General features: G+C 45.0%; 1 protein-coding gene across 2 annotated transcripts in view; it reads right to left on the bottom strand.

Annotated features, from left to right (window-relative positions):
- PGBD5 (piggyBac transposable element derived 5) overlaps nt 1-26,538 on the bottom strand; it is a 111,796-nt gene extending 85,258 nt beyond the window's left edge. Inside the window, exon 1 of one of the 2 annotated variants that reach the window (XM_033197361.1) lies at nt 26,150-26,538. In XM_033197361.1, coding sequence (XP_033053252.1) covers nt 26,150-26,480 — 331 coding nt within the window. In that variant the 5' untranslated portion in view covers nt 26,481-26,538. The remainder of the gene's footprint in view (nt 1-26,149) is intronic. The other variant, XM_033197360.1, reaches the window with a different exon arrangement.
- Between the last annotated feature and the right edge of the window lie 277 nt (nt 26,539-26,815).

Here is a 26,815-nt window from a genome sequence, read left to right as displayed (position 1 = left end):
ACATACAAATTTGGGGTGGACACAACTCAGCCTGTGACAGATGGGAGGCACTGTTCAGCAGAACCAGACAGAACTAGGCAGTTCGAGGACGGAACTCGAGACAGGGGTCTTGGGCAAGGTCATCTCCCCAGCAGGCCAGACCATAAGCCCTCAGTAGGCAGAGCCTACCCAAGACCTCTGGGCTCCTGGCAGTGACCCCACCCCACAGCTCCCAGAACTGGGTTTTCAGCGGGTGAAGATCTCGAGCGTCAGCGCATTGCTCTCAGTCCTCAGCACAACCTCCCTCAGGGCCCGCACTGTCACATTCGGCAAGATTCAAAACCCAGCCACGGGCCGGCATGGAGTCCCCCAGAGCAGCTGGTCTGAAACAGAAACGGAAGGGCTGGATCCAGAGTGCTCCGATGAGCTCAGGGCCAGGCTCCGAAAACTGGGAAAGACAGACCCCGGAGCCCAGCAGAACCTTTTATCCACAAAATTCAATGGCTCTTTCAAAGTCTTGTTTCTTGGCAACTCTCACAGGTTACTAAGGAAGCCGGCTAAGTCTCAGGTGCAGCTCATCAGCGAGCAAGAACACACCAAGACAGTAGCCTGAGTTGGCAAATTAAAATACAGGATATCTAGCGCTATTTGGATTTCAAATAAACAACAAGTAATTTTTTTTCACATGTAAATATAGCCCATGTGATACGACCGGCAAGTTTAAGCTGAACGATTATTATACATCTGAAATCTAAATTTTACTGTGTCCTGTATGCTGTCTGGCAACCCTGCTCCATGAGAACAGCCCCCAACTTTGCTGATATACACTTGGCGTTTTCTCAGGGAGTCCATTCTCCCACGGAGCTGACTGCTCTGAGCAGGAGGTCCAGCCTAGGGATGCCCTGGGGAGCTGATCCCACAGGAGGTGGCTACCTACAGACCTAACCCCTCACTATGGCCCCACCCTCTTCCAAAGCCCTCCCATGGGTCTGGTTACCTATATGTTTACAGGAGAAGGCAGTTAGCCATCTCCTCGATGGCCTGGTACATGCCATCTCCTCAACACTCCTGAATGCAGCCATCACAGACCATGTAGAGCCTGCCTTCTGGTCTGGTCCTCTCTCAGACATCTACTACCAGTGCTACTCCCACTGTCACCAGTCACAACCACAGGAATGTGCAGTGGGGGTAGGGTCAAGTGACTGAAGGATCCCTGCAGACCACAGGACGCTGCTGAGGGCGCATGTTACTCAATCCAAACTCACAAAATGATGCTTATCATTTCTCCTGCCCACGTTGCCGGAGATCCTTCCAACACTCAGTTCCTACGGTTGAAACATGCAATCCATCGAAACATGCAATCCATCAGGGCAGCCAGCTGGTCCTAACTTCAAAACATGTCGGGAATCTGAAGGCGTCTCATCGTCTCCACCATCTCTTGCCAGGTTATGGTGGGAGCCAGATCCCACGCTTGTCCTCTTAGGGTCTGTTCTCAACCTGGCACTCACAGCCTCTCTTTAAAACTTACACAGGGCTATGTTATCCCTTTGCTAAAAATCCACCAAAGGCTCCCCATCTCATTCACAGTGCAAGCCAAGTTCTTCCCATAGCCTGCAAGGCCCTCTGTGCCCCGCCTCCACCCTGCAGCTCTCTGACCACCTTCCTCCTTCCTCTGCACCTCGCCCACCAGGCATACTCCCGCCTCGGGCCTCACACTGCCAGGTGCCTCACCTGGATGGTGGGGATCTCCACTTCCCAGAAATGCACTGGCCCAACTCCTTCACTGCCTGGGAGGTTTGCTCAAATCTTACCTTCTGAATCAGGCCTGCCCACCCTATTTAATTCTGCAACTGATGCCTTACACCCCTCCCCCATCACTCTCAAGCCCCCTAAACCCGCCTACTGTTTCCTTCTCCTACATCATTTCCTTTCTAACATGCCATCTGCTTATTGGTTCACTGTTTATCGTCTGTTACCCACTCCAGATCATGCAGGCCAGAATCTATTTGGTTCACTGATGTATTCTAAAAGCCCAAAACGGTGCTTGAGACATAATGGGGGCTCAGTAAAGACTTAAAACCTGGGTGCTTCACTATCCACTGCATGGTCCCAAAAGAACAGTAGCAGGAGAAGTGCCAATACTTACTACTTGTCATGTGCCAGACACTAAAAAAGAGGTTTTATAAATGTTGCACAATTTAAGCTGGACACGGTGGCACGTGCCAGCAGTCCCAGCTACTCCAGAGGCTGAGGTGGGTGTATCACTCACCAGAAGTTCTAGGCTGTAGTGTGATGACTGCACCTGTGAATAGCAACCGCACTCTAGCCTGGGCAACATAGCAAGATCCCATCTCCAACAGAAAGGCTGCACAATTCAATGTTCACGACCACCTTGTAGTAAATCAGGTTGAAGTTTCTCTACTTTATAAATGAGAAACCGGACTCAGAGAACACATAACTACAAACTAACAAGTCAGAATTCTGACCTAGATACTAAAGCCCATGAGATTCTATCAACACCCTGAGAAGCATGCATATTATCTACAGTTACCTGGAGAGTGTCCTTGTCCCCTTCCTCATTCACTGTCCCTCCCACTTGATACCTAACATTTACCAGAAGGAATGGCCCTATGCAGATGGTCAGGACAGGGGACTGGGCCACATTCACCGTTAGGGGAGCTGTGTGGTGGGAGTTAAGGACACTGGCCTTGGCACCTGGGTCACGGGCTCCCTTGGGTCATAGGAACACATCCTGGCTCCACCCCTCACCTGCTATGGGGCACAGACAATGCACACTGGACATAGGAGGTGCTCATGGCAGGTCAGCATATGCGCACGTGTATAACACGGCCTCCAGCAGGCAGTACGTGCTCAGGGACTGCTCATCCCCGTTGAGGTGGCTCTTCTCACGGGGAACTCCCGACTTGTCCCATGAAGGCCTGATCTGGCCTGTTGCTTGGGGCCAGGGAGGAGCATGAATAGCAAACAGCACTAAGGAAAGATGCTGTTTCCCTCGAAACAGGACCCTCGAGCAGACCCTTGTCCTATGCCAAGATCAAAAGGCAGCAAGACCCAGAAGGAATAAATAATTCTTTTACGAAATTTTCACTCACCTCTGACTTCCAGTGGATTAAAGAAACACTGAAAACACACTGGCCTCAGCAAGTAATCAGGTTTTACCCTTCATAATCTTCTAGGGTTTCTGCTGCCCGGGCTTTCCCCACATCAGAGCCCTCAGGCCTCCGGCCACATTTGCTGACTTCTAATCATGGGGCTTTCTTTCCTGGGGTCGGTTTTCTCCTGCACATGGGCTTGGAGGCGCCCTGGCAACACAGGCAGGTGTGCTACTCACTTCTCCATACGACACACCTCCTGGCACACCGAGAGCCAGCAGGGCTGACATCCACTGCTCCCAGGCCAGGAGAGGCAGGGCTGCTGGCCTTTGAGAGCTGGATGGACTCTGATGAGCTGTGGAGAGGGAGAGGGCAAGGGCTCCTGAAGTGCCTCACACTGTAAGACAGAAGCAGCCCCAGATGCCAAAGCTACTGCCAGGAAGTGGTGGGTGACGGGAAGGGGGAGAGAAGGGAGTTTTGATTTGAGTCCAGATAAAGCCTTTCAGGCTCAGATTTTTCCAGTCTTTCCTTAAAAACAAGAAATGATCATGCCAAGCATTACTAAGCATATTCTGTAACCACATTTCTTGTGAGCTACAGAGTCCATGTGAGTTGATTCTAAATGAAACTGACATCCATGTCCACACACAAGTCATCACCCTAGAGGTAGTGGGCCTGGGAGTGGACTGCCTAAGCAGACCTACAGAAGTCCACACAGCCTAACGCCTCTCCTCACTACCCTCGGGGAAGGTCCAGGAATGGTTCTCCAGGTAGAAAGTGAGAAGTTATCTCTAAAGACCAAAGCAAAAAGCTTTTAATGATAGCAATAGCAACATTTTAACTTTTTTTTATAGCAGGGTCTTGATCTGTCACCAAAGTTGGAGCGCAGCGGTGCGAAGAGAGTTCACTGTTGCGGGAGGGGGCTTTGCCTTTGAGTTTAGCCTCAAACTCCTGGGCTCAAGCAATCCTGCTGCCTTAGCTTCCCAAGTAGGTAGGACTACAGGTACATGCCACCACTCCTGGCCAATTTTTAAAATTTTTTGTAGAGATGGGGTCTCGCTATGTTGCCTAGGCTGGTCTCAAACTCCTTGGCTCAAGTAGTCCTTCCGCCTTGGCCTCCCAAATCACTGGGATTATAGGCATGAGCCCCAGTGCCCAGCCAGCAACATTTTAATATGTCTCAATGATTATATATTTAGTCTGGTAGAACATATGTGACTCTCTGCCAATGATATGGCAGGTTTGAGCAACTGCTTATACGGCCATTGAACTTGATGTTCCAGAATGAGGTTTGTTAGGGAGACTTCTGCTTTTAATGGATCCTTGTCTTCATCCAAGGAACTACAAGATCAAGTCTTTGTAAACTACACATCACTCTATCATTTCTTCCCAGCTGCCCATCGTTGTGTCATTGTGAGGTCGTTAAGAGTCCTACCAGAACCCAGGAGGCGGAGCTTGCAGTGAGCTGAGATCCGGCCACTGCACTCCAGCCCGGGCGACACAGCGAGACTCTGTCTCAAAAAAAAAAAAAAAAAGAGTCCTACCAGACAAGAACAGCGAACACCAAGTGCTTACTGTATGGCAGGCATGCCTCCAGGCCTCTTCTCTAACAGAAACATGGGTGGCTGCAAAAGCACCTGAGAGTTTGACCAAAGCACACCCAGTTCGATTTCTGACTCCACCACTATTACTTCTTGTTGAAGTTTCTTAATCTCCCAATATCTGTTTCATTTGTGTAATGGTGATAACAATACTTACACCTAAGTGTGAAATAAAATAATTTAAGTAGAGTGCCGCCCTATCAATGTTTACTCTTTTCCTTGAGATCAAGCCTTTCAGGTATCTGAGTGAAGATGGTTGAGCCCAATATCGCCCCCCACCCTCCACTTGTCCCCCTTCTGTCTCTACAGCAGAGAGAAGAAGTGGCTGGGTTTACTCAGTGTGCTTCCTGCTGGAGAGGTCGAGTATAGGGCTTCCTCCCTCTCAGGCTGGAGGGGCCAGCCCAAGAGCCTCAGGATGAGGATCTTAGAGTCAAAGGCCTCAGGTGAGGCTGGCCTGGGGAGACCTGTGGGCCCTGGAGGAAAACCAGCCCCATCCCGAGTGCTCTGCCTGGATTCCCAGGCTCCAGGGACAAAGCAGCAGCTGCGCAGGAGGTGGAGCTGCCAGTCCCAGGGCCCACAAGCAAAGGGAAGGTCATGCAGGGTCCGCTCTGGACACGGAAAGAGCCGCCTTCTCTCCCACCATGGCAGGCCCGCCAACCCTACCAGTGCTCCACCAGACCCAGGCCCCCTGAGCCTACAAAGAGTGATAACCCCTTCCAAGAGTCTCAGCAACATACAAGGAGGACAGCCCAGAAGAAACAGATACACCCCCAGAAAGAGGGAACTACTGGAGGATACAGACAACTTGAATTTCAATTAAAATAATTATAGTGCTCAAGAGGATTCTACTGCAACATACACAGGAGGGGAAAAAAAGATTTCTTGTAACTAGAAAACATGATTTCCCAACAAAACAACTATTCAAGAAGAAGGGGGGCACACAGGATTCTTGAGTTACTCACTCAAAAGATCAAGACCAGGAAATAACAGAGTGGAAGATGCAGGGTGGAAGGCGTCAAGCTATGAGACTGTGAGGGTGCATCCTGAGACCTGGGAGGAAAAGGGATGGATAAACAGGGGCAGTGAAGACACCAAGCTCTAGATACATGCCATGAGAAAACATGCACACCAGCTACTCAGGGGCTGAGACAGGAGAACTGCTGGAGCCTAGGAGCTCAAGACCAGCTTGGGCAACATAGGGAGACCCCATCTCTACAAATAATTTAAAAAATTAGCCAGGTGTGGTAGCAGATGCCTGTGGTCTGAGATACTTGGGAGGCTGAGGTGGGAGGGGAGGATCGCTTGAGCACAGGAGGCTGAGGCTGCAGTGAGCTCCAACTGTGCTGCTGTACTCTAGCCTGTGTGAGACACAGCAAGATCGTATCTCAAAAAAAAAATAATATATATATATATAAATAAATTTTTTTTTTTTTTTTGGCCAGGCACGGTGGCTCATGCCTGTAATCCCAGTATTTTAGGAGGCCGAGGCGGGCAGATCACCTGAGGTCAGGAGTTCGATACCAGCCTGACCAACATGCAGAAACCCCATCTCTACCAAAAAATACAAAATTAGCTGTGCGTGGTGGCGCATATCTGTAATCCCAGCTACTCGAGAGGCTGAGGCAGGGAATGGCTTGAACCAGGGAGGTGGAGGTTGTGGTGAGCCAAGATTGTGCCATTGTACTCCAGCCTGGGCAACAAAAGCGAAACTGTGTCTCAAAAAAAAAAAAAAAAGAAAAGAAAAGAATGGCTTCCCGAGGCAAGGTATCACTCAGCTATCATGATTTTTTTAAAAAAAGATATATGAAGAGGTGAAACCCTGTCTCTACTAAAAATACAAAAAAATTAGCTGGGTGTGGTGGCGGGCGCCTGTAGTCCCAGCTACTTGGGCAGCTGAAGCAGGAGAATGGTGTGAACCTGGGAGGTGGAGCTTGCAGTGAGCTGAGATTGCGTCACTGCACTCCAGCCTAGGCAACAGAGAGACAGACTCCGTTTTAAAAAAAAAAAAGATATACGAAGAAAAAAGTTCAGAGTATAGGTGACCCTTGAACAACAGGGGTTTGACCTGTGTAGTCCACTTATACCCAGATTTCCTTCCTCCTCTGCCACCCCTGAGACAGCAAGACCAATCCCTCCTCATCCTTCTCTCCTCAGCCTTCTCAACCTGAAGAAGGCGTAGATGATCCACTTCCACTAAAAGAACAGTAAATATATTTTCTCTTTCTTATGATTTTTCTTCATAACATTTTTTCTCTAGCTTACTTTAAGAATACAGTATATAATATATATAACACACAAAATATTTGTTAATTAACCATTTATATTATTGGTAAAGCTTCCAGTCAACAGTAGTCTGTTATTAGTTAAGATTTTGGGGAGATAAAATTATACACAGATTTTTGACTGTATGGGAGGTCAGTTCCCCTAAGCCTTGTGTTGTTCAAGCACCAGCTATATATACTAACAGCCCCCATGGCTGAGGATAACAGTAAAAAATGGTCTCTAAAAATATATGGACCAGAACCACGACCTTATGGTGAGAAAAGAGGAGAAAGAACTGATGACCAACGAGCCGAACGGTCTTGGGCCTTTTCAGGGGTGAATGGTTGATGCCTATTTCAATATTGTTTCTGACACCCTTAATTTGATGGGTGATTAGTGTCATTTAATCGTGTAGATTCTCATCATGCCTAAGCAGAACACATCTCAGTGATATGCATGAGACATGCAATTCAGTTTTTAAATTAATGCCACAGTATTTATTTTTACAGATAATTCTAATATGCAACTCAGACTAAAAATATGCTAAGGTGCTTTACAGTTTGAAATTTTGTTAAAGTAGAAATGTTTAGTTATTATTGCAAGAGTAAAGTGTTGCAATAATTAAAGACTGTAAAGCTGCTAATTTTATAGGCAAAAAGTATTAAGAAATTAAGAGCCTTCAAGTATATAAACTGAGAAACAGAATGACAGTTAACAGAAATATTATGAGTATGTTGCCCAGATAACTTTAGAAAGAATATTTATCCTTTTAGAAATGACAGTTATAAAATTTAAGTAATAATACAAGACAGAACAATAGACTTTAGATTATATCATAATTATAATCTTTGGAGAATTATTTCATATATTAGCTTTCATAATACTAAATAGCCCTTAAGTACTTAGGGTAATTTTATAGTCATTTAATTTTATTCAGGCTATAACTATTTCAAGAAACATTCCTATTTGGGAATTCTTCATCTGGTGATGACGAGTTAAAAGCAAAAACTCAACTACACCACTTTAAAAATTCAGGGATAAAAATTTCACGATCAAGTTTGACAACATCACTTTTTTTGAGACAGAGTTTCACTCTTGTTGCCCAGGCTGGAGTACAATGGCGCAATCTTGGCTCACTACAACCTCCACCTCCCACGTTCAAAAACTATTTTCCTGCCTCAGCCTCCCGCGTAGCTGGAATTACAGGCGTGCACCACCACACCCAGCTAGTTTTTGTATTTTTAGCAGAGACGGGGTTTCGCCACGTTGGTCAAGCTGGTCTTGAACCCCTGACCTCAGGTGATCCGCCTGCCCTGGCCTCCCAAACTGCTGGGATTGCAGGCGTGAACCACCATACCCCAGCCCAAAATACATCACTTTCAACCTGGGACTAAAAAATAATATTCAGAGCTTGAAGAAAAGAGTTACAGAAAAGTGTTTGTTTTCAATAATAGACCTCTTAAGAATGTCTTAAGACAATTCCTTATAGTTTTAAGTTGATGGAGACTAAATCGACACTCAAAATGGCTGTTAAAATGATTCTCGTGAACAAATTATCATTTTCAGTAGTTAGAAGATGAAGAATTGCTGAGATTTGCCCAAGCTATGAATCCTGATTATTAAGTTCCTCCTGGAAACCATGTTACAGAAAAAAAAAAAATACTTTTCCTTGAATTAATGTGCTCCTTCTGTGTCTTGTACAGCAGACATTTGGCTATGCAAACACATCCAGGCCTTTGAATCTGACAGCCTGCTTGCTAGATTAATGAGGAAATCAGCCATGTTTCTCCCTCCCTTTCTGGTTGGCTGGCCCAGGGAATTCTGGGTAACCAAACTGATGTGTCATGAGAGCATAAGTGTTTCTTACATGATATCTATTGTCTCTTTACAGAAGACACCAAAACTAATGTTCATAGAAAAAAAAAAAATCTGAGCTGCAGACAGAAGTTCAAAAATGATTTTATCTTGAAAGACAGACATATTGTTCCATTGCCACATTCCTAGTTTTTCCTCAAGCGACTGTGAGAGGAAACAATTGCATGCAGAAATATCACAAGTAAAAATTATAGTGGGGGCAATACCTGAAATTTACTCCTAAAAATATTCAAAGAATACCTTTAAGCAGTGAACCAAGGATTTGTTCATGGGTTTGTGTCCATGAAACTGCATCATCCTGTGGACTGGTCAAATCCTCAAGTCTAGGAGATGAAAAGAAGGTAAATCTTTACCTCAGAGAGCTACTGCTGGAGAGGATGGTGGAGACGTCACTCGCAGAAGTACCCTGTGTTCACAGTTGTAGCCCAAATTGCCTTGCCCAGTCCCCAGTCCCAACTGAATTTCCCTTAATTTTCACAAATATGTGGCAGAGTGACTACAGGTACAATCAAGCCACTGACAGCATGAGACATTATTATACCTATACTACCTTGTCAACCTTTATAATTTTGGATCTAATACAGTGTAAATTTTTTAAACAAAAGTTCAGGCAGTACTCCTGTATCCTAGAAATTCCTTCCATAATTGGCTTCGTCTTGACTTAAGCAAACATTTACTCACTTGGACAAAATGTATATTTGATGTATCTTGTGTGTATGTATGTATGTATGTAATGTAAAAGGACAGCAGTCAATCTCTGGGACTGAGTATGATAAAAGTTAAATAAGAATTCATGACATAGAGGGTCTTGTTCAGGGGAAAGTAGTCTTACCTGGGGAAATAGCATACTGTTTTCAAATGACTCTAGAGCAATACACATTTGATTGTGAAGTAGTCAAAAAGAAAGGGACAGTTATTAAAATGGAAAATAAATTACAATCAATTGATTTTTGACACGGGTGTCAAAATAATTCAATGGGGGAAAAGCAGTTTTTTCAATTAATGGTGCTGAAGCAACTGAACATCTACATGCAAAAGAAAAAATGGAAACCTTACATCATATACTAAAAAAACCTCAAAATAGACCAAAGATGTAAATGTAAGTGTAAAATGATAAAGCTCTTAGAAGAAAACATAGGGTTACATCTTAGTGATCTGAAACTTGTCAATGGTTTCTTAGCTAGGACACCAAAAACACACACAAACAAAGAGAAATAGATACATGGGATGCCACAAAATGTACACCTTTTGTGCTTCCAAGGACATCATCAAGAAAGTGAAAAGACAGCCCACTAAATGGAAGAAAATATTTGGAAGTCATTCATATGATAAGACTATATAAGGAATATTCAGAACATATAAAGAACTCAATTTAAAAATGAGATAAATGACTCAATTTAAAAATGAGCAAAACACTTTGATAGACAGTTCTCCAAATGGGATACGCAAATGGGCAGTTAGCATATGAGAAGATGCTCAACATCATGAGTCATTCAGGAAACACAAGTCAAAACCTCAATGAGCTTCCACTTCACACCCACGAGGAAGGCCGGAATCAAAACAACAGGCACTAACAAGTGCCAACAAGAATATGAAGAAGCTAGAACCTTCATACACTGCCACTGGGATTGTAAAATGGTGCAGTCACTTTGGACAACAGTCTGGTAGTTTCTCAAAATGTTGAACACAGAGTTATCATATGACCCAGCAATTCCACTCCTGGGTATATGCCCAAGAAAAATGAAAACTAGGTCCACACAAAAACTTGTACATAAAGGTTTTGCCATTATTCATAACAGCCAATAGATGAAAGCAACCCAAATGTTCAAGTGATGAATAAATACAATGTGGTATATATATTCAATGGAATATTATTCAACAAGAAAAAGGAATGAAATACTGAGACATGTGACATGGATGAAGCTTGAAAACATTACACTAACTGAAAGAAGCCAGTCACAAAAGTCCACATATGATATGATTCCACTGATATGAAATGTCTAGAATAGGCAAAGCTAAAGACACAGAAAGGAGACTGATGGTAATTTAGATGGCTAAAGTTTCTTCATGGGGTCATGAAAATGTTCTAAAACTGATTGTGGTGATAGTTTCACAAACTGTGAATATACTGAAAGCTACTGAATTGTACACACTAAATGGCTGAATTATTTTATAATAAAGCTGTTACTAAAAAAATGGAAAGTGAAGAACTTCCATATTATCAAGTAAAAAAAAAGGATAACTTGATCAAAACATCAAAAATGGGGAAATGAGAATAAAAGCTGAATCAATAAAAATAAGATGCAAGAAACAAAATCAAGCCTGTTTCTTATTACTTTAAATGTGTACGGACTGATTTATTCAACTAAAGGGTCTATAAGGTTGTGTTAAAAAATATATATAAATCTATGCTGTTCAAGAGACATACCTAAAAGGACAAATAGAGTTGAAAATAATACACAAAACAAGGAGATACCAGGCAAATGCAAAGAAGAAGATAGGGATGGCAAAATTAACAGCAGACAAGTTGGACTTGAGCTTAAAGACACTGATGGATAGAGTGATATATTACTAAACTCATGGTTTTGGAAGAAATATAAAAGGTAGACGTACGTATGCACCAAATAATACAGCAACTAAAAATCCTTAAAATTCAAGAACATGACAAAAAGTTATTTCTCAAATGAGAATATTTCCCAGAGAGAAAACAATAAAGACATAAAGAAGAGAAACAGATCAACAGATACCCTTACTTCCCTCAAATAAGAATATACATTTTTTCTTATGCCTATGCCACATTTTTAAAGATTAACTGCATATTTGGCAACAAAGAAAACCTTTGCAAACCTTTAAAATTAAAAATTTAAAGGATACTTCGTTGATTACAGTCCAATAAAATGAGGACTAAATATTCAGGTAACCAAAAAATCTTAACTACTTAGAAATTAAGAAACATATTCTTAGATCAAAGAAGAAATCAAAAGGGGAACTGGAGGATATCTTGAAAGCAATGGAAAAAAGAACACTTCATATCAAAATTTATAGAACGCTCCAGAAGATTTTCTCTGAGGAGACGTTAGTGTCAAATGCCTTCAATATTAATGAAGGTATTTTACAAATAAAAAAGAACTTTGCACTAATCTTAAGCAATTAGAAAAGGACAGCTTCTACTTCAAAAGGAAGATTTTATAAAAAAGATAAAAGTTCAAACTAATAAAAAATAAAAAAGGACACATTAGCCCAAAGCTGGCTCTCTGAAGCGACCAATAAAACAGAAAAACCCCTCAAATGCCCAATTAAGGATAAGATAAAGAAAAGGTGAGTGTGGTGGGGGTGGTGAGGGGAAAGGCAGGGGAAAGAGTAAAGGAAAAGGGGGAGAGGCCAGATACAGTGGCTCACACTACCTATAATCCCAGCACTTTGGGAGGCTGAAGTGGGAAGACTATTTGCGCCCAGGAGCTCAAGAGCAGCCTAGGCAACATAACAAGACTCTGTCTCTACAAAAAATTAAGGAAAAAAAAACTAGTCAGGTATGGTGGCACATGCCTGTAGTCCCAGCTACTCAGGAGGCTGAGGTGGGAGGATTGCTTGGGCCTGGGAAGTAGAGGCTGCAGTGAGCCGTGATCACGCCATCACACTCCAGCCTGGGCAACAGAGCACAGACTCCCATCTCAAAAAAGGGCGGGGAGGGGAAGAAGGGAGGATGTGCAAAAACAGACAAGATTATGACTGAGAGCAGTTATAAAAAAGCAAATACAGTAGATATTTTTTAAACCATTAAAAATATATACTGCATGGAACTTCATGTCAACAAATTTGAAAGCCTTAGAAGAAACAGATGATTTCCTAAGAAAATGTAAATCATCAAACAGATTCAATAAGTGGAAAAAATCAGAAAAAGGCGCTACGACCAGACAGGTTCACAGCTGAGTTTTATCTAACCCATAATTCTATTATTAAATGGCAAAAGGCAATTAAGAAATAATAAACCAATTCATTTATGAAACCAAGCATAATTTTAATTCCCAAACTTGAGAGATAAGAAATTATTAACAAATCTGGCTTATGATTGATTTGTTACAGAAACTCTGAACTAATATTAGCAAATAACAGAATTCAGCTGTATATCAAAGAGATCTACATACGGAGACCAACCTGGGTTTATCCCAGGAACATAAGGGTACCTCAGTACCAGAAAATCAATAAAACTCACTTCATCAACAAATTAAATATGGAAAAAACTATAGAATCATAGCAATAACAGCAATAAATGCTAAAAAGGCATTTAATGAGCTTTTAAAAATGAAGTAAAATAGAAATAGAAGATAGTTATTCATGAGAAGAGCTTGACAAAAGGTATATAAAACGAACCTGTATTTGTTAAACAATGAACTCCCCACCAAAAGGAAAACCCTACACACGTACATGTATGCAAAAATGTGTCATGTATGAGCACCAAGTGTTCTACAGGGGTTATGTAGACAGAGATAGAGAAGGAGAAGGGAGGGAAATTCCAAACAAAAAAGGGAAAAGGGTCAGAAAAAGAACTCCAGTCAAGAACCATGTATAATATTATATTAATGCTTATCAATAAAATTACAGTTGGCCCTTAACAATGCAGGGGTTGAGGGGTTGACCCCTAGCACAGTTGAAAATCTATGTATAATTTCTAACTTCCCCCAAACTTAACTACTAATACCCTACTGTTGAAAGCTATCAAGAAAATCATAAGGCAGAAAAAATGTATTTACTATTCACTAAGGGGAAATGGGTCATCCTAAAGTCTTTATCCTCATCGTCTTCATTGAGTGGGCAGAGGAGGAGGAGGAGGAGGAGGACACAAGAGGCGGCTGAGGTAGGAGGACTGCTTGGGCCTGGGAAGTAGAGGCTGCAGTGAGCCGTGATCACGCCATTGTATTCCAGCCTGGGCAACAGAGCACAGACCCCCAACTCAAAAAAGGGCGGGCAGGGGAAGAGAGGGAGGATGTGCAAAAACAGACAAGATTATGATTGAGAGCAGGTATAAAAAAACAAATGCAGTAGAGATTTTTTAAATCATTAAAAAATATATACTGCATGAAACTTCATGTCATCTTTTGGTTTCCCTTGGTACCATCTGCATCCATCATGTATTCTGTGGCTCTAAAGATGCCTTCACGCCATCTCCTCCTGGGTGTTCCCCTAGGACCTAGGACAACCTGCTCATGTCAGCAACTCTTACACTGCATCACAATTATTTGTGGATCAGGTGTTTGTCTTCACCACCAGAAGTTATGCTGTTTGAGGGCTAGAACCTCTTTCTCTTATCAATCCCCAGTTTTTAACATAGTGCCTTGGTGCAGAGTAGGCACTCTATACATATCTGCCAAATGTATGAAATATATTTGAAAGAAGATATGAAGCCTACACTGAAAATCTTTTCTTTTCAGGGCTGTTCTACTTTAGTTTCATGTTAAAATTTCTACCTCTGCAGCTGATCAACTGATGGGGTAAAGGAACGTTGGCACACCCCAAGGTGCATGTGACTTAGGTTAGTCCTCTGGGATCACAAACATTGGATCACTCTTAGGAGCCCAAAAGAGACATGCAAAGGGTACTTGGCTGAGTGTCTCCTGTGTAGGACCCTATATAATCCCATCTGGTGCCTGGAGTCATCCCTCTGGGAGATGAGAATCTAGAGGCAGAGCTGGGACCAGTGTCTGTGTGTCTCCAAAGCTCTGTGCACATCACAATGCCTTCTGAGAGGCAGAACCAAAGACAGCTGCAGATCTTCCCTCCTTCCCACCAAAGCATCCCACACATCACCTTCAGAAACAGGGGCTGCACTCTTTCAACTATTCCAATTTCCCCAATGTAATTTGCCTTCTTCCTAAATTTACATAATCTTTTTCAAAATGTTTGTATTTCTTCTCTGTTACACATCTGGAAGAGACTGAGTCTATACATTTATAATACAAGGTGTGACTTTACCCTTGCTATTATTTACCTATAATTTACCTCTTTCGATCTTAAAGAAAAACAACTGTTGTCTCAATTTCCAGTGAGGTTCTGTTCCAGGTCTCCACTGGCATTCTGAATGCACATCCCCTTAAGATGCTACAGGCTGTGCTCCAACAGCCCAGCTCGCCTAAGAAAATGCAGCCAAGGAAAACACACAGGCAATTCAGCTGAAATACCAGCACTACAGAGCAAACCAAACAGGACATTTGTATTTACCTTCGATGCTGGGACCTGAAGAAAGCAAGGGTCATTACATCAGATAAGGAAGGAGATGGAGACTGCTTTCCATGTGTGTTCTGAAGTGAATGTCTACTCACAGAACCTAATGTCTTCATGTGACCCACCCCCACAAACTCAGCAGTGGAATTCCTGGGAACACTTATTTAAGATGGCACTGGTGGAAGATGTCACCTTCCCCAAATGCATAAAGTGCTCAAATAAGCCAGGTGCAGTGGCTCTTGCAAGCAATCCTAGCACTTTGGGAGGCAGAGGTGGAAGGATGGCTTGAGCCAGGAGTTTTAGACCAGCTTAGGCAACACAGTGAGACCTTGTCCTTACAAAAAATAGAAAACATTATGTGGGCCTGGTGGCACCTATCTGTAGTCTCCGCTGAGACTGCAGTCTTAGACTGAGGTGAGAGGACTGCTTGAGCTCTGGAGTTCAAGGCTGCAGTGAGCTATGATCACACCAGTACATTCCAGCCTAGGTGACAGAACGAGACCCTGTCTCCAAAAAAAAAGGGGGGGCTCAAATAAGAAAGATGCCCACTAACCACTCTCTGGGTGATTCCACTTGTTGACAGTCTTTCCTCCCAGAAAATCTCCCTGTATCCTGTTCCTTTATATTCTCTTTGTAACCCTGTTTCTCAAACTTGAGAAAATAGGTCTCTCCTTCTTCCCCCTCTGGTTACTTGCAGTTGCTTTTGCCAGGGAAGCTTGCTGGAGGCTTTGAATCATGAAAATTGAATTTATCTACTGGCTTCCTGTCTGCTGCCTGGCAGAGATGAGTGCAGTGACCACTTCCCACTGAGGCCTGTTATCTGCCTGTCGGGGTCTCTCTTCTCCCATGGGCAGGCAGATGACAGACCTCAGTGAGAACTTCTGCTTACACTGCACTGTTCAGAAACCAGGCAGCAGTCCCATCTCACCGCAAGAGGTGCAGCCACTGCCCAGGATACGAGGCAATGGGGGAAGACAGGTTTGCTATGCAGTGATCACCTTTGGTTCAGAGCCCTTTGCAAGGGACTTGTTATAAATTAGTTGATCTGACCCACATATACCATGTTCCACACTCATTGCTCTAATATGATTCTTCCTAGCCCCTAATCAAAGGGACCAGTTTACTCTTGAGCACTCTGCAGCTTCACTTCCTCATTTTCAAAATAGTGATAACGACAGTATTCACTTTACAGGATGGTTGTGAGGATTACATAAGTTAGAAAGTGCTTAGAAAAGCATCTGGCATATAATAAGTGATATACAAGCATTTGCTAAATGAATAAAGGGGTGCAAGCAGCTGGCTTCCCTGTAAATTCCTAATAGATTCCTGCCTATCTTGGGTGTCTCTGGGCCACTAGGAAGTGAGCAGGTTGTAGAAGCCCAAGATTGTATTAAATTCCTCAGTAGCCATCAAGTTTGGTCTTCCATCCAGGATAGAAATCTTTGTATTTGGTGGCATTGGTGCCTCCGGGGTAAGAAACTCACTCCTTCATGGAGCTGCCTGATCAACTGTTCCACTATTTTGGATGTTGGAAATGCTCAGCTTGTGAACATTTTTTACTGGCACCGAATCCCATACCCATTTAAAAATCTACTTCTGCGTCCATCTATTCCTTTGTTCATTCAATCATTCAAAAACAACTGAGCACCTGCCACATTTTTACCAAATACTGTGACCAGAATGTCCAAGGTCTCCACCCACATGATAAATAAATTAGCTTATGCAGGTGATAATGAGTGCTAGGAGAGACCAGAAGGAAGGTGGTGATTTTAGACGGGTAGAGACAGTGACATTGGAACCAAGACCAAGCCAGCAGGCAAGGGCTGCCGTTCGAGAGTCAGGAAGAACATTCCATGTAAGGGCCCGGCAGACAGAAGATCATGTGGCCAGAGATAATGGTAGACACGTGCCACAAGGTGACAATGGTAGGACGCGTGCCACAAGGTGACAATGGAGAGGAAGACCAGGGTGGACCTACAGACCCGGAGGCCACACTAAGGAATCTGGATTTCCCTTCAGTTTGGATGGGAAGTTACTGGAGGAGTTTAAGCAGAGAAGTGAGTATATTAACTCATGTTTGTAAAACATCACTTTTCCAGCACAGCCTGGGGAAAGTGAAACTGGGGTAGGGACAATCAACAAAGGTGGAGGCTGAGAATCCAAGTGGATGAAAGCCTCACCAGCCTGGCCAAGGGGTGATACCGTCTTGGCTAAAGTTGGCAGCAACGGCAATGATATAAGAAGTGGAAGGACCTGTAGTTCTAAACTTTCTCATGAAAGTAACTTCTTAAATATATACCTAAATGTGGCCAGTTTTTCATTCTTTTGTAATAATTCTTCCTGCAATTCACAAACAAGGGGAAGGAAAGCTCTTTCTACCCTGTGGGAGGATAGGCAAGCATTCCTTCTCCACAGTCTGATATTTTAGGTATTCCAGTATTCTCCCACCCCCAAGACCATGTTGTACTTCCTGTCACCAATAAAGGTTTTATCCCACTCCCTTCTGCTGTTATTTTCCCTCCTCCTTCCTTAAAGGAAGGACCCCAGCGCTTCTCCATGGATTCTTCCCTAAGTACTCATTTCTCAACGTGCTTGGCAAATCCCCCTCCCTGTGGGATCCACATTTGTTAAGTAAATCTACATCCATGCCTGAACCTGGAGTTTGGATTCTAGCTACAGTTACTTGTACTAGTAACAATCACAGGTGTTAAATTTTAAGATATTTTCACTAAGAAAGTCTCAAGTAAGGAAGCTCGGTCTAGGGGCCAGTGCAACTGCCCATGAGCAAAATGCACGCCTTCTCTCCTCTTTGCTCAAATGGCTCTCTTGTTTGAGATACTTTTCCTTCCTCTTCACCTGCCTAGTTATTTGTTCTTCAAGGTGCAGCTCAGGGGCCACCTCCTCCAGAAACACCGCCTCTTCTCCAGCCCAGCTGGAGGAAGTAAGACACCTCTGGAATCCGGTAGAAATCCATGTTTACCCTGATCACAGCATTCACCAGAGATGCTTATCTCTTTTCCTTCACTCTGTCTCTCCTATTGGACCCCAGGGGACATGTCTAACTTATCGTTTTATCCCAGCAGGGCTCAATGTGCTGGCTGAATTAATATGAGGCACATCTCATCCATTGCTGGTGGGAATGTAAATTGGAAAACTGCTTGGCAGCACTTCCTAAAGCAGTGGTTCTCAATACCTGGTGCTTTTGCCCCCCAGGGGACATTTGGCAATGTCTGGAGACATGTCTGTTTGCTATAACTGGGGAGGAGGCATGCTAATAACATTCAGTGGGTAGAGGCCTGGGATGCTGCTAAACATCCTGCGATGGTCAGGACAGCCCCCCACCAACAAAGAATTATCTGGCCCAAGGTGAAAGACCTTGTACTAAGGGTAAATATACACTGAATCTACGGCCTAGCAATCCCACTCCTAGGTATACATGTCCAAGGAAGTGATGTATACAAACATCAAGAAAACATGTACAAGAACATTTGTAGCAGCTTTCAAAATAAACTGTAGTATATTTGTACAGTGGCATACTAAACAGCAATATAAAGATAGTACTGCTCTATGTGATATGGATGAATCTTACAGATAAAACAATGTAACAGGCAAAATTAAGTAATGGTGGTGAACTCAGAATCATGGCTACCTCTGGGGACAGGGAGGTACTGATGGGGAAGGGGTAGGTAGGAATCTTCAGGATGCTAAGAATGTTTCTTTTCTTTTTCTTTCTTTCTTTTGTTTTTTTTTTTTTTTTTTTTGAGATGGGGTCTCTCTCTGTCAGCTTGTACCACGGTCTGGAGTGTAGTGGTACAAACACAGCTCACTGCAGCCTCACCCACCTCAGCCTTTAGAGTAGCTGGGACTACAGGCATGCACCACCATGCTTGGCTAATTTTTCAGAATATTTTTTAGGGAAGGCGGGTTCTCTCTGTGTTTCCCAAGCTGGTCTCAAACTCTTGGTCTCAAACAATTCTCCCACCTCAGCTCCCAACTGGCTGAGATTACAGGCTAGGCATGAGCTACTGCATGTGGAACTAGGAACACTCTTTACCTTTATCTGGGTGGTAGTGACATAGGTATACCCATGTAAAAATGCACTGTGCTGTGCACGAATGTCTCATGCAATCTATGTGTGCTATGATACACATAAGCTTCATTATATAAAGTAATCCTCTAGAACACTTAATCATTCCACTGTTGGTGGGAATGCAAATTAGTGCAACTCTGGAGATTTCTCAAAGAACTGATAGTTAAACAATTTGACCCAGCCATGCCATTACTGGGTATATACCCAAAGGACAATAAATTGTTCTACCAAAAAGACACATGCACTCGTATGTTCATTACAGTGCTACTGACAATAGCAAAGACGTAGAATCAACCCAGGTGACCACTGATGGTGGACTGGATAAAGAAAATATGGTGCACATACACCATGGAATACCACGCAGTTATAAAAAGGAAGGAAATCATGCCCTCTGCAGTGACATGGGTGCAGCTGGAGGCCATTATCCTCAGCGAACTAATGCAGGAATAGAAAACCAAACACTGCATGTTGTCACTTAGAAATGGGAGTTAAACATTGAGTACACATGGACATAAAGATGGCAAAAATAGATACTGGGGACTCCTAAAGGAGAGAGGGAGGGGAGCAAGATGTGAAAAACTACCCATTAGGTACTCTGTTCACCACAGGGGTGACAGGCTCAATCAGACTCCAAACCTCAGCATCATGCAATATACCTTTGTAACAAACCTGGACATGTATCCCCTGAGTCTAAAATAAAAAGTGAAAAGTAAATACAAATTAAAATAAAACAAAATACTCCTCTAAGAGCCATCTTACTGGTGGGCATCACATATTGATTTGCTGCCTTATAAACAGGATGTTCTAATGGACTCTCTGGGGTACTGCTGGCAGGGGCATAAAAAGGTACATTTCTGGAAGACTTTCACAAAAGATATCAAAAACCTTTAAAATGTGCAAAATCCTTACCTCAATATTGCTTTACCATTTGATGCTAAGGAGTAAATTGAGGATGTGTATATAAGTTTAAGCATCAGGCCAGGCATGGTTGATCACACCAGTAATCCCAGCACTTTGGGAGGCCAAGGTAAGTGGATCACCTGAGGTCAGGAGTTCAAGACCAGCCTGGCCAACATGGTGAAACCCCATCCCTTCTAAAAATATAAAAATTAGCCGGGCGCGGTGGTGTGTGCCTGTAATCCCAGCTACTCGGGAGGCTGAGGCAGGAGAATCACTTGAATCCAGGAGGCAAAGGTTGCAGTACACTGAGATCGTGCCATTGCATTCCAGCCTGGGCAAAACGAGCAAAACTCCATCTCAAAAACAAACAAACAAAAAAAAACTTAAGTCTCAACAATGTTCACCACAGCACTAACTTAACAGCAAAAAAAGAGGAGAGAGAAGTGGGGTAATAAACTCAATCCTAACAAAAGCGAACCCTAGCGTATTACAGAGTCAATGAAAATATCGTTCTAAAATTTAAATGGAAAATGTTCACAATATATTAATTACAATTAAAAATCAGGTCCCTCAACAACATGTAAGATATATGAAGCACATATTCAGTATGTCAACTGTGATTATCTCCGGGAAAAGGAAGATAATTTGATTTTTACAATTTTTGATGTGGTTTGGCTCTCTGTCCCCACCCAAATCTCACCTTGAATTGTAATAAAACCCACATGTCAAGGGCGGGGCCAGGTGGAGATAATTGAATCATGGGGGCGGTTCCCCCCATACTGTTCTCATGATAGTGAGTGAATGCTCACGAGATCTGATGGTTTTATAAGCATCTGGCATTTCCCCTGCTGGTAAATTCTCTTTGCCTGCTGCCATCCATGTAAGATGTGACTTGCTCCTTCTTACCTTCCACCATGATTGTGAGGCCTCCCCAGCCATGTGGAGTAAGTCCAATCAACCTCTTTCTTTTGTAAATTACCCAGTCTTGGGTATGTCTTCATCAGCAGCATGAAAATGGAGTAATACAATTTTTATCCTTTTTCTTATTCATTTTCTAAAATGAATATATGTGATTTGTTAATAAGAAAATAATGTACAATCACAGTCCTTAAAAACAAAGGTGTAACAAGGTATGCACCTTCAGTCCCAGCTAATCAGGAAGCTGAAGCGGGAGGATCACTTGGACCCAGGAGTCTGAGTCCAGCCTGGGCAACATAGTGAGACCGTGCCTCTAAAAAGAAGTCTAAAAAGTGAGTTTTAGAGTCTAAAACTGGGTTAGACCTCACCACCTGTTCCAGAGTATTCAAAGGAGTTTGTGAACTCAGAGACCTGCAACCCTTTCTATGGTGTTAAGTATAAGAAGCTGCTCCTACCTTTAGCTCTGTACAGGATTCTGTGGTTCCAGGAGGAACTTTGAATCTTGGTGAGCTGCAAGATAATCTTAGGCAAAGCTACATAGTAATCAAGTGCAAGACTGTGTGTCATCTTGCAGTAGCTGCACAGAATTCAGAGAAGGGAGCTTCCTGGGAGAGCTGTTTTGCTCTTTTCCCAGGAGTCTGTTCATGTAGGGGGTGAAACTGGAGCTGCTACTGCAGTATTCAAAGCCCCACCTCCTGAAAAACAGCTCTGAGTACTCACTAGGACAACTCAGGCCAGCAAGAATTAAACAGGGAGCTAGAGAAGAATCCAGATTCTCCTCTTCTGGAAGGTAGCTACGCCAACCACTAGACCACCAACACCCTGGCAAGATTCTACTCTTCTGTATCCTGGTTGTGGTATGGATTACACAAATCATGAGTTAAAACTCAGAGAACTGTATCCCCTTCCCCCTAAAACTAAAAGCAATGTATGTATAACTATAAAAATATTTTTTACTGAAAAAAGTTCTAGTAAAAGAAAAAACAGGCACTACATTTCCTGAGTTACTGAGTCTGACTAGTTAGATGGTGATCACTTAACCCAGTAATCTCATCACCCCCAGGAAAGTGGAGGCAGCAACTTCCTTTCCCAGTCACATGGCAGTGGCAACTTCTCAGCCACAGAGTCCTTGTGAAGACAGTTTGATAATAATGCATGAAAACACAAGTGACAAATGAGAACTGAGGGTTAGCAGTAGCAGCTCCAGTTTCACCCCCTACATGAACAGACTCCTGGGAAAAGAGCAAAACAGCTCTCCCAGGAAGCTCCCTTCTCTGAATTCTGTGCAGCTACTGCAAGATGACACACAGTCTTGCACTTGATTACTATGTAGCTTTGCCTAAGATTATCTTGCAGCTCACCAAGATTCAAAGTTCCTCCTGGAACCACAGAATCCTGTACAGAGCTAAAGGTAGGAGCAGCTTCTTAACACTTAACACCATAGAAAGGGTTGCAGGTCTCTGAGTTCACAAACCCCTTTGGAGCCAAGGGTCTCAGTTTAATTCTGGTTTTGAGAGAAAGATTTTTCTTTTCTTGTTTGTTAAAAAGGCTCTAAACCAACAACAAACTGTCAAGATAAAACATTCAACAATGTTAATTTCCAATGCCTTATGTTTCTCTCCAGCTGCTCAAGGTCATACCTCCCCACTGAATGATTAGAGGGTTGCTGATATGGTAAATGGGGGGAGAAAACACACTCTCTCTCTCTCTCTCTCCCCCCCCCCACCCCCCCTTCTATGAAGTCCAACCTCTAATAGAAAGAGCGAACAGCTCAGATCCCGGCCAGCCATGACAAAGGACTGACAAACCAAACAGACGGAAGCCCTGGAGCATCTGTGAAATCTTTTCTGTTTCTCTGCCTCCTCCGAGAAACGAATCACAAGACTGCTCAGAATAAGAAACCAAAAGGGCAGAGGCTCAAAAAGCAGCCGGGCCTGAATTTCATTCTGTTTCCAAAGAGTGAGCTCACATGCTGTGTTGGTTATTTGCACAGTGGGCAGGCAGGCTGACAGCTTGAGGGGGCTATTTTGGGGGGATATATGCTGCAAGTCTGGTTAAGAGAAGGTTCTAGGCTCTGTAGTCCCAGTAGGCACTTCAGCTCCCAGGCAGATCATGCATCTCCACAGGGGTTAAGAGCCCAACAGCTACCCCAACAAGCACAGCGTGTGCATTTAAGCCATCCCGAGAGGATCCACACCTCAATGCACAACCAGAACCTAGGGGAGGTGAGAGAGGAGACAAGAGGAGTGAGCAAAGGCCCTCTCCATCCATAACTACTGGCTGCACTTCCGGAGAGGCTGATCCAGGAAGCTAAATACACTGAAAAATACAAGAAAAGGGCTGGGAAGACAAGAACAGCCTGAAGAATGGCTAGCATTTCCAACCTGAACTACAGAAATGGTGCTTCTAGGGCTTGTACAGAAACTAGCACTGCTCCCTTCCTTCCTCTCCTCTCCTCTCGACTGAGCACCAAGTATCTCCTACTGTGCGCACTCCCCTTATGGTGGGGGTGGGGGGATGTGGCAGTTCCCACTACAACTCATAATGGTCCCCAGTGTCTACCTCCCTCATGCACAGCGACTCTGCAAAGGTTTCTAGGTCATCCTTCTGATTAAAAAAAAAAAAAAAAAACCCCAGAAACCTAGCACAAGCAATGCACATTTGCATACAATACCCAGTTACATGCACACATTTACATACCTGCATATTTCAATAAAATACACATTTATGTACATACACATATACCTGTTTTTACAGTAGGAGCAAGGCAGGAAGCCTCTATCAAATCTCGAATTCTGTTTTTTCCTCATCTGATTCCAGCAGCAAGAGCAATTTGGATTAAAAATTTTCCATTATAAAGCCTGATTAGAGATAGAAATGCCACCTGCTTGCTTTCCTCCCCACCCCACTCTACCCATCCAGTGAGATTTGTTAATAAATGGGGGAACAAAGATGGAAGAGAGATCCAGGCTGCATTCTTTGCAAGTGAGGAGCACACGCTTGTCGGAGCGTTTTAGATACTGTGCTCTGGTAAACCCTAGCAGGCTGATCCTCTTTGCTCTCAGAGTGGCTGGGGTGCAGCTTTCAACCTCTTAATAAACACATCCATCTCCCTCCACACTGGTAGGCGCAAGGATTTTCTCTGACCAAACCCACGCTTCTGCATCTATTTTCAGCTCCCATAAATCATATTCCATTGTTTTGGGGAAATCCAAATTCAAGTTTTAACAGGCCATCAACCTCATCCCTCCATTCCTCACCACTCCAAATTTCCCTCAGGGTGAAATCTGCAAAGAGGAAATTCTAAATCAAATGTGGACTTAAAAGGCAAGCTCCCACACAGGGCAGGAAAACAAAACTGGGTAAAAATACCGGCAATAACCACTAATGTCTTTGGTTAAAGGGCCTGACTGATTCTTCGGTACAGGTGTGAACTCAGTGGGCATCTGCAGGAAGCAGAATTTGAACCTAATGCTAAATGACACACGATCCTGCTCTTCATGACCATAAGTGCTGCGGTGGCTGGATTAAATGGCTCTGCTGCAGAATTTCTCCCATTTCAAGGTTACTAAGAAATATAAAATGGATTTAAAATTTATTTCAATGTGCCCACCCTTCTCAAATCAGCACATTCAGGATTCTTATTCATAACTAGGCCTGACCTAGTACAAGTTCTCTATTTTGCCCTGAGACACGGAGAGACTTGCTGTGCAGTCCCAGGTGGACCTGTATCTCAAATGTTTCCAGGATCGAAATTAGATCACAGATGCTCACGGCATAAAGTCTGCCAAACCAGGTCTGTGGACTGGTACAATTCTTAAAGAGCCAATATGGAAAACAGCTGTCTAGGGCCCGGAGGCCTTAATGACATCCTGGAAAATACAGGACAGTATAAAAGGACTATACAGAGTCAATGATTTTGAAAATTCCCAAGCTCTTAACTACAGCCCAAATGCATATGCTTTAAAATGTACCCACCCCGAAAGCAATGCACAGCTAACTGTGACTTTGCAAGCCCAGCTTTAGCTCCATGCATCCACACCGCAGCCTGCCAGAGGTCTGCAGACCACTCCCTACTGAGAGAGTCCAGCTAACCCTACCCGCCTCCCAGCAGGCTGCAGCATGATGTCCAGATCCAAGTCCAGGCACCAGCTGGAGGTCCCTTGGGCCTGCCTTCCCATGTGCCTTTTCCTGACCGGTTGGACAATAATCAGAGAAGGCCACAGGAAAAGCCGCATCATGCCCACCGCGGCCACTCCCTGGCCCTCATCAACACCGGTTGCGCGCACTTCTACGGAAGAACACAGCATGCAGGAGCACGGGCCTGCTACAGAAGGCCGTGGAACAAGAAACACCAGCATGAGAGGGCGTCTGGTCTGCAGCTTTCAAAGAAGGCAGAGGCTGCGGAGCTTCTACAGAGGAAGTAGTGATATTTCAACAGCCAACTCCCACAAAAACAGGCAGTGAAGAGGAGTGGGGCAGCCGCAGCAGCTTCCAGCACCCCAGCCTTCTCCAGGTATTCGAGGCTTGTCTGTGACCACAATGGTAAGCAGGACACACCTGAAGGTACCTTCTGGCGGAAAAGCAAACACCTTAACGCTGCCCAATCGGTCCCTTCACTCCTCCCCATTCTTAACAAGAGATCTGGAATGGCGCGGACAGGCAAAGTTTCTCCGATTAAGGAGAAAACTACGTCGCGGGTGGCCTCTCCCTCAACTCTCACTGGGCCAACCGCAACCTGCCTCGCCCCCGTCACCTGCCGTAAGGCTCGCTCTTGGGCTGTTAGTGAAAAAACGACTCCACCTGCCTCCACCAGCCACGCCGGGCTTTCAGAAAAGCCCCCTCAACTAGGAAAGCCTAACTTCAATCCACCCCTAAAGTCCGACCCACAGGTGTGACAGGCTTCCCGTGCAGGGGCTGGGGTGCTCCCAGGAAGTGAAGTAAAAGGTGCCCGACGACCCTGTCACTGGAAAAGGGCTGACCACGGCCTCCGCCTCACCCTCTCTACCCAAGGGTTCGGAGCCCCCAGGCGCAGTCAGACCGATCCCCACTCCTGCAGACTCATTTGTTTCCGGAGAGACACCCACAAGCCAGCCCACGGAGCGTCTGGACTCCCCCGCCCCAGCACCCACGCCTCCCCCGCGCCGGGTTCCAGCGCCGCCCCCGACACCCACCCGCGGGCCGCCCCTTACCGCCGGTGTCCTCGAAGCGCGGGGGCGGACGGTCCCGCAGCGCGGCGCTCCAGCCCGCGCCGGCCTCGTCCTCCTCCGGCTCCTGCGCGTCCGGGGCGCGGGGCGGCGGCGGGGCGGCCCCTGCGGGTCCAGGGGGCTCGCGCTCCTCGTCCGAGGAGGCGGCCGAGGAGGAGCGCGAGGCGGCCGAGGTGCTGTAGAAGGGGTTCCCGCCGCTGTCCGGGCCGGACTCGCCGAACACGTCGTCCGAGATGTGCAGGCTCTCGTAGCGCGCGCGGGCAGCCTCGAGCAGCGCCGGCGCCCTCCTCCGCGCGCCCCCGCCGCCCTCGGCCATGGCCCCGGCCGCCGCCCGCGCGCCCGACCCCCACAGTGCCTCCCAGCCGCACGCGCCGGGCCCTGGGCCCGCGCCGCGGCCCGCCGCCCCCCACCAGCGCAGCCCGCAGCAGAGCGCCCGCCGCCCCGTGCCCGGCCGGCCCGCCGTCTTGGCCGCCTCGGGCCCAGCGCCCGGGAAAGCGCCCTCGGAGCTCGGGCGCCGCAGGCTGCGGGCCGCGGCGGGAGGCGAGCCGCGCGCGGGGGTGGCAGGGGCGACCCAGCGAGAGCAGGACGCAAAGGCTGCGGCCGAGACCAGGCGCCGCCGCTACTGCCACCGCCGCGGATGCGTCTCCTCGG

Source organism: Trachypithecus francoisi, unplaced genomic scaffold (assembly GCF_009764315.1).
Source record: "Trachypithecus francoisi isolate TF-2019V2 unplaced genomic scaffold, Tfra_2.0 Lachesis_group5, whole genome shotgun sequence".
Classification (NCBI taxonomy): Eukaryota; Metazoa; Chordata; class Mammalia; order Primates; family Cercopithecidae; genus Trachypithecus; species Trachypithecus francoisi.
The sequence above is the reverse complement of the archived record's forward strand: the minus strand, read 5'-3'. Positions and strand labels throughout refer to the sequence as shown.